This window comes from Cervus elaphus, chromosome 16 (assembly GCF_910594005.1).
Source record: "Cervus elaphus chromosome 16, mCerEla1.1, whole genome shotgun sequence".
Classification (NCBI taxonomy): Eukaryota; Metazoa; Chordata; class Mammalia; order Artiodactyla; family Cervidae; genus Cervus; species Cervus elaphus.
The window spans coordinates 17383395-17395657 of NC_057830.1; the positions used below are offsets into that span (position 1 = coordinate 17383395).

Below are 12263 nucleotides of genomic sequence, written 5' to 3' on the forward strand. Positions count from 1 at the left end.
TGCTGCCTGATGGGTGGCCATCAGGCCTGCGGGGTAGAGTGGATGTGACCTGTCACAATTTTGGTGTTGTTTCTCGAACAGCTCATGTGGCTGCTCACTGTGGTTCTGCCTTGAATCCTTCCGGGAGATTATCTTGCAAAAATGGATAAAGCTTTAAAAAAAAAAAAAAAGTGGGGAAAGAAAAATGTGCCTGTCATGTTCTGGGTGAGGAGGCACTGTGTTCTGTGTGTCCTGGGGGCCCAGAGTGACCTGCCCCTCTGTCCCCAGGCTGACTGTCGAGGAGCACATTTGGTTCTATGCCCGCCTGAAAGGGCTCTCCGAGAAGCATGTGAAAGCTGAGATGGAGCAGATGGCCTTGGATGTTGGTTTGCCACCAAGCAAACTGAAAAGCAAAACAAGTCAGCTGTCAGGTGAGGCCCAAAGCTGCCTTCCTCCTCCACCTCACCTTCTACACACACACACACACACACACACACACACGAAATATGGCTGCCCTAGGGTCCCCTGCTTCAAGGGAGGGGAAGGGTGGGTCAGAAACGTGTCCAGGACTTGTCCCCAGGGGGGTGCCTCCACTTGTCTCTTGCCCCCTCTGCCGTCATTCACTGGGCTGGTCTGGGACCTGTCTCCTCTCACCGTAGGTGGAATGCAGAGAAAGCTGTCTGTGGCCTTGGCCTTTGTTGGGGGATCCAAGGTTGTCATTCTGGATGAGCCCACAGCTGGTGTGGACCCTTACTCCCGCAGGGGGATATGGGAGCTGCTGCTGAAATACCGACAAGGTCACTGATGTGTATTTACTCTGTTCTGGGCTGGGAGGGGGAAGGAAGGAAGGGAGGGAAGGGCTCTCAGAGACTGGCTGTATCTCAGGGCTGTTCCTGCTAGAGCAGCAGAATTGCTTCTCAAGGAGAATATGGAGCTGAACTCTGAGCTCAGCCCTGGTCTGCAAGTAGGAGGCCTGGTTTACAAGACACTTCAAGTTTGCACTTCAATCCCTAGGGGCCTGCATGGAGGAGAGAAATGGGGACAAAGGGCGTCCTCTGTGGGCCCCCTGGGCCCCCTCCAACATAGAACTTTCCCTTGCCTAGTATAATCATGGTCCCCTGCAGACAGATTCCTGAGAGCCGAGGCTGTGTCATCCTGTATTTGTGTCCCCACGTGGTGCACTGTGCTTGCATGTTGACAAAGTAGAGGAACACTTGAGTGGATGGGAGAGCTGCAGTCAGTTTGTGTGACCCCATGGACTGTAGCCTGCCAGCCTCCTCTATCTGTTGGGATTCTCCAGGCAAGAATACTGGAGTGGGTTGCCATGTACTCCTCCAGCGGATCTTTCTGACCCAGGGCTTGAATCCGCATCTACCTGGGGCTCCTGCATTGCAGATAGATTATTTACTGCTGAGCCACCAGGGTAGGAGATACATAGGATGGTATGGTACAAGGCGCACAGGTTTGGAGTCAGCTCAAGTTGGCCCAGACTTTGGAAAAGCCTTTATACTTGCCTCAGTGTCTTTATCTATAATGGTGGTTAATTCCTACCTTATGAAAGGTGGAAGTCACTCAGTTGTGTCTACTGTTTGCGACCCCATGGACTGTAGTCTGCCAGGCTCCCCTGTCCATAGAATTCTCCAGGCAAGGATTCAGGAGTGGGTAGCTATTCCCTTCTCCAGGGGATCTTCCCAACCCAGGGATCAAACCCAGGTCTCCCACATTGCAGGTGGAATCTTTACCAACTGAGCCACCAGGGAAGCCCGCCTTATGAAGGATTTAGTTAAATGAGCCCTAGCACACTAGCGCATAGACCAGCTAGCACACTGCTGGCCTGAAGCTAGTTCCCAGATAAACATTCCTGCCCTTTGTTATATGAGGATGCAGAAGCTGTCCTCACGACATTACCAGCCTGGGGGTCACAAGCACACAGCCTTCGGGTCTTTCTCCCAGGTGTCCCCCGGCTCTTATTTCTGTAGCTTCGGCCCCTGTGAGCAGTGAGGATGGCCAGCCTCACCTGTGCCATGTCCCTGTGTTTGTGCCTGGCAGGCCGCACCATCATCCTCTCCACACACCACATGGATGAGGCGGACATCCTGGGGGACAGGATCGCCATCATTTCCCACGGGAAGCTCTGCTGCGTGGGCTCCTCCCTGTTCCTAAAGAACCAGCTGGGGACAGGCTACTACCTGACCCTGGTCAAGAAGGACGTGGACTCTTCCCTCAGCTCATGCAGAAATAGCAGTAGCACTGTGTCATACCTGAAAAAGGTGAGTTGCAGTCTCAGTGCGTCCGGGGAATCAGGACTCTGGCTATGACTGGCTTGTCCATACCTGCCCCAGTCTGCCACCTTGAGGCCACCAGCTCCCTGCTCTGTGCCCTGTGGAGTCATGTTGTACCTCCTGCATGGAAAGCTACAGAGACTTCTTTTCCCATCGTGTTAGCTCTGCTCAATCCCATTTTCTTTTTCTTTTTTTTTCCATTTTCTTTTTCTTATGGAGACACAGTGAGTGTAGGAGAAGGTCCTTAGAGGACTTAATGTTGTTGAGGAAGAGAGGTTTGCCAAGAGTTAAGAGCCTTGGCTGCAGAATGCCCGGCTGTGTCTCCTCATTACCTTTAAATCTTCTTGACCTAAACTTTTAAACTACAAAACAGCAAATATTTATTGAGCACTGATTTCATGCCAAACACTCAATCCAGCAGACTCTGGGCGTAAAAGAAAATCATGATAATAGTTGTAGCATTGTTATCATTTGTAGGCTTTTTTTTTTTTTTAAAAAAAACATCATCTCAGAGTACAAAGCAACCCTGGGAAGGAGGTATTGTACTTATTATCCTAGATGACGGAAGTGAGGCTTGTAGGGATTTAGTTCATTCAAGGTCATCCAACAAGTGCATAACAGAGGAGGGACCAGAACCCAATAGCAAGGTACATCCTCCCCTGTACTGCAGTACATGTCTGAGATTTATTTGTGTATTCCAGCAGTGGCACTCAAAACACTTAGCAATATATCCCATCCTTGACCTCCTGTCCACTTGTTTACCTTTTAACTAGTGTCTGGTGAGTCAAAGTATAGTCTGAGGCCAGTGGCATTGGGATCACTTGGGAACTTGTGAGAAACGCAGAAACATGGGCCCAAATCAGATTTGCTAAAGCAGAATCTGCATTTTAACAAGGTCCTATGGTGAAGAGACACAAATTAAAGTTTGAGAAGCTCCAAACAACACAACCAGGCAGGTAAATCCCATGCCCAAGACTGTTGACGAGAGCCTGGTTACAGCACTTAGAGGTTTGTGGGGGTTTTTCTGGCCTTGCTACATGGCTTATGGCATCTAATCCCTTGACCAGGGATTGAACCCATGCCCCTTGCAGTGGAAGCACGGAACCTTAACCACTGAACCATCAGGGAGGTCCCTACAGTATGCATTGGCAGGACAGAGTTCTTTTGAACTCTGCTTCCTGTGCTCACAGCACACACATGTTAGATCAGACAGTGGCTTCAGAAGCCAAGACTGCCTGGCTGCATGCCTCTCAGGAGAAACTTTTTGCTCCAGTCCTCACACACAGGAGCCTCTCGGAAGCCCCGCCCCGGTGAAGGCGGTACCTTGCTCAGTCCCTGACCCCTTCTCACCTCCTTCTTTGCCATCAGGAGGACAGTGTTTCTCAGAGCAGTTCTGATGCTGGCCTGGGCAGCGACCATGAAAGTGACACGCTGACCATCGGTAAGGACTCTGGGGTTTCTTATTCAGGTGGTGTCTGAGCTTCCCCCAGCTGGGCAGAGTGGAGGCACAGGAGGAGAGGTGCAGAGGCTGGTGGCGCTGACTCAAGGTTTGCTGCTGGGCTGGGCCTGGGTGGCTGCGGGAGCAGGTGCAGCTTGGTGGCGCTTGCTGGGGAGCCTGGGCTTGGTCTGGGGGCCAGCAGGGCAGTGTCCCAGAGAGCTGAGATGATTGGGGTGGGGGGTGGCTCCCCACCCATTCAGCTGAGATGAATGGGTCTGGTTGGACACTGGACACCTCCCTCATGAGGGATGTCTAGGAGTCCAAAGTCCCCACTGATACATATGGAATGGAAGCCTTTACCATTGCCAAGTCTGCTCTACCCTAACAACTGGCTCTTCCCAGGAAGACCTCTCCTTCCATGAACTGTTTGATTAATCCTCTGTTGAGATAAATACAGGAGCTTCCTTGAATAGATTAAGAGAAAGAGGAAGAACCTCTTAAGGCTCCTTTAGTCAGGTTTTCCATTGAACAATCCTAGCTTTTTGGCAATAGACATTAGGCTTTCAACCTCAGAAAGTCATTCAGCCAGCCACCCCCACCTACCCACCATACACTGAGGGCCTACACTGTGCCCGGCTTTGGTGATGCAAAGGTGAATAAGACCCAGTCCCTGCCCCCAGGGACCCTCGGGCCAGAGAGCAACCTGTGGAATGACTTCAGTGTCTGGGCCAGCTGTGGTGTGCAGGCAGTGGGCTTCTGAGGAGCAGGCAGAGGATGAAGGAAGGGGGCCCCTGAGCTGGCCAAGCCGTATCATATCTGTGCTGCGGTCCCTACAGATGTCTCCGCGATCTCCAACCTCATCAGGAAGCATGTGGCCGAGGCCCGGCTGGTGGAAGACATCGGGCATGAGCTGACCTATGTGCTGCCCTATGAGGCAGCCAGAGAGGGAGCCTTTGTGGAACTCTTCCACGAAATTGACGACCGGCTCTCAGACCTAGGCATCTCCAGTTACGGCATCTCAGAGACTACTCTGGAAGAAGTAAGTTCAGTGACTGACTGTCAGAATTGAGCAGGGCCAACAATCCCGGGGCTAGACAGGCAGCCTGCATGTCCACTGGGGGAGTAGGATCACCATGGACCTAGGCACTGAGCCCTCAGGTCGTTGGCATCTGGGCAGTGTTGGTCCCAGTTATGCCTTTAAGACTTCAGTGGGAGATGGTAGGGAAGAAATGAGGATTGCTCCTGGTGTGACCGAGTCATGACCACACCTAGGAAAAGTCCAGCATTTATGGAAAACCTACTTATGCCTTGGGCTAACCTGGGTGTGTTTTGTTTTTGTTTTGTTGTTTTCAATCATTGTAACTCATTTAGTCCTCATAACAAGATGAGAAAATCGACATGAAGGGTTGCTGAGCTAGGATTCAGATCAGGGGTTTTGAGCTTCAAAGCCCACACTCTATCACTGTGTAAGCAGTGCCTCTCTTTAGAGAAACCTCGAGGGTTGGAAGGGATATAAAAATTGTCTGTCCCAGTAGTCCCCAAGTTAGCCTGTGCAGCAGAATCTTCTGAGAATATTCTAAAAATGTCAACTCCAGGGTCTTTGAACCAGAATTCCTGGAGGTAAGACCTTAATGTCTGTGCTTTTATTGCATGCTTCCTGGGCAGCATCTGTAGATCAGAGTTTGGGAATCACCTGTCTAGTTCAGGTTGCCTTCTGATGTTGGAAACCCTGCCATCACATATCTAGTGATAGGGAACGCCTCTTCTCCTGATCATCCTGTCTTGGATAACCTATTTTGGTGCTGGCCTGCTCAAAGATTTCGGGCCAAAGACTTGAAGAAGCCGCTTGGCTCATTCCCTGTAGGTTCAGAACAAATTCCTCCTTCTGCAGTGTCCTGATGTCATAGCTTTAGTTTGAAAGTGACTTTCTGAATTGATAGCTTTCGCCACTGGGGAAATGTTCTCTGGTATAAATGGCTTCTCTCCCAAGTGACTCTGACAAAGTGTTATCAATAAATGAAGCTTTTACGTTATGTCTTTAGGGGCTCGCGTGTTCAGTCATGTAATAATCATGACAGTTGCTCTCACAGTGTGGTGCTTATTATAATCCTCTCATTCTCATTTTTCAGATATTTCTCAAAGTGGCTGAAGAGAGTGGAGTGGATGCCGAGACCTCAGGTAACCCTCCAAAGGGACTGCATGCCCTCTGGGCTGTGCCACCTGTAGACTCTCTTAGCTCACCAGGGTTTTGCCTTTCCCTTCAAATTGTTTTATGACGTTCTTACTTTTCCTGTATAGACTTTTAAAGTTTCAGAGAATTTGTTTTATTACAAATAAAACGTGAGGTTCCTTCCTTTTGCCTCCAGATGGCACCTTACCAGCAAGACGAAACAGACGAGTCTTTGGGGACAAGCAGAGCTGTCTTCGCCCTTTTACTGAAGACGATGCTATGGATCCAAATGATTCCGACATAGATCCAGGTCCGTTTCGGCGAGATCTGTGTTTTGTTGCTTGAAAGTGAATTTCCCTCTTGTGTTTTCTGGTGTTATCTTTCAAGGCCCTTGAACCAGGATGATGGATGCCTACAGGGTCTAAAGAGAAGAGAGAGCATGAGAAAAGCCACTTTCCCCTTTCTGGTGCTGTGCATACGATCAGACCTGAAAGAGCCTGTCCTGCCCACTTCCTGCACTGCACTGAGACCTCTCACTCGAGATACACATTAGAAGACAGCCCTTTATTCCTCTGAATCCATTTATTATCTTTTCTGTAGAGTCCCAGTTTTCTCATATTCATTAGGTGTTTAATTGTGGAATAAATGTTCTTTGAATGGGTGGATGATTTTGAAAGAATGAGGTGAATTTGCTACTAGAGTTGATTGTACCCTTCAACTTAGCTATTTTTGAAGACTTTATCCATGTGTGTTTGACTGGGATAGAGAAGGGGAGACAGGAAATCAAGCAAATATTGGTGAGACGTTCGGTCACTGCAGTTAGAAATCATCTGTATAAGATGAGGATTTCTAGAAAACTTTTCTGAACAGAAACCTTCCTGGCTGTCCTGTCCCTTTGCCATGTTGAATGTGCAACTCTCGTGTTCTCTGAAACTTCATACATTGTTAGCACTTAGATCACCTGAATGCGTCCACCTCTTAGCTAGAGATATAATAGGCGGGAGACAAGTTGCTGTTATATGTTCTCAAAGTATGTCAGCCTACAGACATGGCCTGTTTTATAGAATATTGTGTAAGAAATTGAGGATGACTCGATTCATTTGAATGGCTTGATGTAACTATTATGTGTGAACACGTCTCTTCAGCTGTCTCAAGACACCTTCAATTTTCTGTGCTCATCAGACAAGAACCAAAGGCAGAGACTGCTACTGTGGTGCATTTGGGGTCATCCCTGTTCCATGGACATGAATTTGTCATAAAAGCCTTTCATTCCTTTACTTCTGCCTCCAAACACAAGCCTCCAAGGTGGTGGCTAAAGATGCAGGAGGGAGGAGGCTGGGGATGTCACAAATGCCTGATATAATCTCTGACCTTCAGTGATGGCTTTCTGCAGAATCCAGAGAAACAGACCTGCTCAGTGGGGTGGACGGTAAAGGTTCCTACCAGGTGAAGGGCTGGAAGCTCACACAGCAGCAGTTTGTGGCCCTTTTGTGGAAGAGACTGCTGATTGCCAGACGGAGTCGGAAGGGATTCTTTGCTCAGGTGAGCAGTGTGTTCCTGGCCAAGGACTCAGACTTCCTTGGTGGGCTACAGGCTCCCGGCCAGTGAAAGCAGGGTAGCATCATTGTTAGAAGATGGACACTGGAGCCAGATTATCTGTATTTCAATCCCAGTTTGCTTCTTGCACTTATATATCTGTTGACAGATTACTTCTCTTAGCCTCAATCTCCTTATCCATAAAATGGGGATGATAATAATAGTACCTATGATATGTTATGAGTACATTCTTGGAATGGGTCTCAAATTAGAAATTTCTGTGTGTGTTAATTTTCTCTTAGAGGAGACTGTAACAAGGACAAAGTCTAGAAAAACTGGATGAGCAAATTAAACTTTCAAAACTTCAGAGATGATATGCCCAGATGCACTCAACATATGAACTTATTGGAGACTTGATTTTTCTCTAAGTTGATGTTTAACTGCAGACTGATAGAAAAGATAACCAGGGGTCAGAAAAAAGTGGTAAACAGAAAAGACTTGTTATTCTCTGTTTGCATGCTAACTTGTTGGGTTGGGAGGATTAAATTATTCCAATCTACAAAATCAAGAAGTATAAAGAAGTTACAGAGATTCTTTCCCACAGGCTATGTGGGTGATGCAAAGAATATGAGTTTGCAGCATATAGATTTATGTATGAATTCTGGTTCTGCTACTTCTTGGCTATGTGGCCTTGGGCAAGTTGCTTAGTCTTTCTGAACCTCAATTACCTTGTTTTTTGATTGGTGATAATTATATTACTAGTTAGGGTTGTAGTAATAATTAAATGAGATAATGCTCATATAGTATTTTCCCATGGAATTAGTCACATAATAATTAATTTTCTCCATTGAAACTTGAGTACATTAGAACCGGGGGCATTATTTGAATCTTTTTTTTTTTTTAAAGGGTAAATCTCTCAGGAATAAATGGAAGGAGCTTAGAGTTTGCTTATAAAATATGTATAAGTTGTTTTCAGAAAAGGTACAAGTGTAAAGCTTAAGGTGGTTTGTTCATGTGCTAAGTCACTTCCATCGTGTCTGACTCTTTACGACCCATAGCCTGTAGCCTGCCAGTCTCCTCTGTCCGTGGGATTCTCCAGACAAGAATAGTAGAGTGGGTTGCCATGCCCTCCTCCAGAGGATCCTCCCGATTCAGGGATCAAACCCGCATCTCTTATGTCTCCTGCCTTGGCAGGCGGCTTCTTTACCACTAGCACCACTTGGGCAACCCCCTTAAGGTGGTTTAGTAAGGATTAATTGTGCTTTTTGAGGCCATCAGATAAAGAAATGGCAGCTGTTCCCATTCCATGGAGGCAGTGCTGTATAGTGATTTTCTCAGAGTATGGGAGCTGAATGGGTAACCTGGTCTGTCTGCAGATCGCAGACAAGACTGAGGCCATAGGGGTTGTGATTTCAGATGGATATAGGAGAGAGACAGAAGGAGAGACAGAACGAAGCTGCAGTTCTTCTGCCTTCTGGTCCATGCTTGGGCTCTCAATTTTCCTCGGTGCTGAGCTGGGCTCATGGCCAGTGTGGTCTTCCTCAGGTTTTCAGGGAGAAGAGGGACCCAGTGTTCTGAGTCACCCTGACATGTGACTGCTGTTTACTCTGTGAAGTCCTCAGCTCGGTGCCCCTGCCAGGTGGCCACAAACTCAGGCCTTGTCTTGCCAGCTTCCAGAAATTCACCCAAGGGAAGGGGTTTAGATTTCAGCCTCCACTGCTTCCAACCTGCCAAGAATGTCTTGATGGAGCTAGGCCCTGCACACACCCCAGTGCTGGCTGGTCTGAGGCTACCTGGACTTGAAATGGCCTTCTTTCTAACCTTTGTCTTTCTCTGGCAATTCTTCTCCCTCCTTGCCCCCTGGTTATAGATTGTCCTGCCAGCTGTGTTTGTATGCATCGCCCTGGTGTTCAGCTTGATTGTGCCGCCCTTTGGCAAGTACCCCAGCCTGGAACTTCAGCCCTGGATGTACAATGAACAGTACACGTTTGTCAGGTATGCGTTTGCCTTCTGCACCCAGGGGGAGAGCTCAGGCTGACCAGGGTGTTTACTATGCTGAGGGCCAAGGGGAGGGGGACTCAGTTACACAAGGGCATGGATTTATCAGCTATGGCTACAGCCCTCACACAAGCTCATGATAGATGCGAGAACAGCAGTGAAGCAAACCTGAAGTAACAGGGCTTTGAACTCCTTTCCTCTCTATTCGCTGTTTTCAGGAACATGCATGTCTTACATAAATAATCTGCCCTTGCAGAAGAATCTGCTTGAGCTATAATATACTTGGATTCTTACACTATGTCTTTATTTTGTGGTTGAACACAGGGTTTCCATACACTCAGACCCTCACACCTCCAAGTTCTTGTTTTTTGCATAGTGCAATTCACATATTTATTATTTAGTCTTTAGGTTACAGATAATAGCTCATGTTTTTTTTCAGACAAAAATACCGCTATTCTGTAACAATCCAGTGCTTCAAACAAAAGAACAAAGGAATTTCTCCATCTCCTTATGCAGAAGTTTTCCTCAGTCCCACAGTATTTGCAAACCTTTGTATGGAGGAGTGTGCCAGTGGTGTCCAAGGGAAGCTTCAGGGAAGCTTGAAAGAAAAGAAAAAAGAAACATAAGCATGCAAATTAGCCTCCTTTTCTCTAATTCCATTCTTCCTTCCTATTTAGTGCAGATTTACCTCCTTCTTTTCTTTCCCAGCTGCAGACCTTGTGTTGCCCGGGGCTGTGGAGCATGGGTTGTTTTGTGTTTATAACTTCTGCCCTTCATTATTTGTGCTTTCCAGTTGTCCATGCAAATGTTAAGCCCATAAAATCTGCCTTCCTTTCCCTAGAAAACCCCTCTTGTCTATGCCTAATGATTAATTGTGAAAGTACTTTTGAAATACTGATCTTTAATGAATTCATGGGCTTCCCATTAAAATAGATATATGTAAATGTATGTGGGCGCACATGTGTGCACCCCTCCATATTTATCACTTATTTACACAAGTTCCACTTTGGAGTGCTGTACGTCATCTTGACACCAAATAAACAACCAGAGGCTGAGTTCCTTGTGGGTGGGTTCTGTGTTTCTATTTTAAGAGCTTGGCAGGATTTGGCACATGGGAAGTACTTAATAAAGTGTTTAATTTGAAAAAAAAAAAAAAAGCCTTTCCCCTCCCATTCATGGTTTAAATGAGTTGCTAAGCTGGCTGCCTCTCGTATCTACAGTAATGATGCACCTGAGGATGTGAGCACCCAGGAGCTCTTAAATGCTCTTACCGGAACGCCTGGCTTTGGGACCCGATGTATGGAAGGAAACCCGATCCCGTGAGTGCCACTTGAGCTGTGAGCCCCTCCACAGCTGGCTTCTTGCGCTTGTCACATGGTTTGATCTCTGCACTGCTTTCGTATGCCACCTGGTGATGACCATCATTTACCCTTTGAACCAGTTTTTATTTTAAAGGAGCTAATGTAGTGATTTGACCCTAGCATCTATGAACAAACATAACAGACCAGTAGACTCTTCTAGCATCCTGCCAGGAAAATGACTATAGACATTTGTTTTCTGCTTTAGACATTAATATTTAATTTAAATAGTACTTCATAATGATCCCTTTCCCCCAGCTCCTATACCTGACTGCAGAGATAGGCGCCCATTATGTATAATTTGTAGTTTTGCTAGTCAGTTTCTTCCCTCTAAAAGCCTGAAAAGTTGACATCATTTTTATAAAAATGGACATTTTCTTCTTTCAGGGTTGCATATTTTTGTCATATTCTCCTTCAAAGTCCTTTTTTTTTTTTTTTTAAAGTAGGTAGCATATAAAATAAATTCAGTGAAATACTCATTTGACTGTCATTGTATATGGGGAGAAGGCATATCCAGAGATCTCTCTGAATAAAGACAGTGAAGAGTGGTGAGGAGCTTCTGAGAGCTCAGTGAAGGTAGAAGCAGGTTCAGGTTTCCAGACTTGGGTAGAATTTGCACTTGAGGTTGTTAACCACAGATTCAAGGATTATGGAGAGTGTGGGAAAGTTTAGGAAGACTGGAGAAGGGCAAACTTGAATTCCAGGTTTTAAAGGGAAGATAGTGAGCCTGCAGGTGACAGACCAGTGAGCATACCACCTGGGTGTGCAAGTTTTCATGTGTGCTCGTTAAACATGTAGCTGTTATATACTTGTTGGCTCTAATTAACTCTGGATACTTACTGAACATTTGCTAGTATTTAGTACTTAATATGGAGAAGGCAATGGCAACCCACTCCAGTACTCTTGTCTGGAAAATCCCATGGACGGAGGAGCCTGGTAGGCTGCAGTCCATCGGGTCGCTAAGAATCACACATGACTGAGCGACTTCACTTTCACTTTTCACTTTGATGCATTGGAGAAGGAAGTGGCAACCCACTCCAGTGTTCTTGCCTGGAGAATCCCGGGGACCGGGGATTCTGTCTATGGGGTCGCACAGGGTCAGACATGACTGAAACAACTTAGCAGCAGCAGCAGCAGTATTTAATAAATGTAAATCCTGACAGTTAATATTGGTTCCTAAAGAACAAGATGACCAAGGTGGAGAAGGACAAATTTCATAAGATTTGTGATGAGATTCCACTTGGAACCAGAAAGCAATCCACAAAACTGTTCGTTTGATGTAAGAATCATCTAAACACTGTGGCTGGGCTTCAAATCATAGAGTTTTAAAAGTGTAAGGGATGTTAGAAATGCCTTGTTGAAATGTGACCTATTGAAATAAGTCATTTTACAGTTTTGTGGAGAAAATAGGCTCCAAGAGGGCAAGTGACTTGGTGGTCTCACAGTAATTCAGAACTCAGACATAAATGCCTGACTCGTCACCTGGGATGCTTGCAAACAAC

General features: G+C 46.5%; 1 protein-coding gene across 7 annotated transcripts in view; it reads left to right on the forward strand.

Annotated features, from left to right (window-relative positions):
- ABCA1 (ATP binding cassette subfamily A member 1) overlaps positions 1-12263 on the forward strand; it is a 133169-nt gene that overhangs the window by 94515 nt on the left and 26391 nt on the right. For 5 of the 7 annotated variants that reach the window (XM_043927175.1, XM_043927173.1, XM_043927177.1 and 2 more), the window contains 10 exons: positions 268-410; positions 639-776; positions 2029-2249; positions 3730-3808; positions 4536-4738; positions 5829-5877; positions 6066-6179; positions 7263-7411; positions 9276-9400; positions 10624-10722. In XM_043927175.1, the coding sequence (XP_043783110.1) occupies positions 268-410; positions 639-776; positions 2029-2249; positions 3730-3808; positions 4536-4738; positions 5829-5877; positions 6066-6179; positions 7263-7411; positions 9276-9400; positions 10624-10722 (1320 nt within the window). Of the gene's footprint in view, positions 1-267; positions 411-638; positions 777-2028; positions 2250-3629; positions 3703-3729; positions 3809-4535; positions 4739-5828; positions 5878-6065; positions 6180-7262; positions 7412-9275; positions 9401-10623; positions 10723-12263 lie in introns of all 7 variants that reach the window. The other 2 variants (XM_043927178.1, XM_043927179.1) reach the window with 1 other exon arrangement.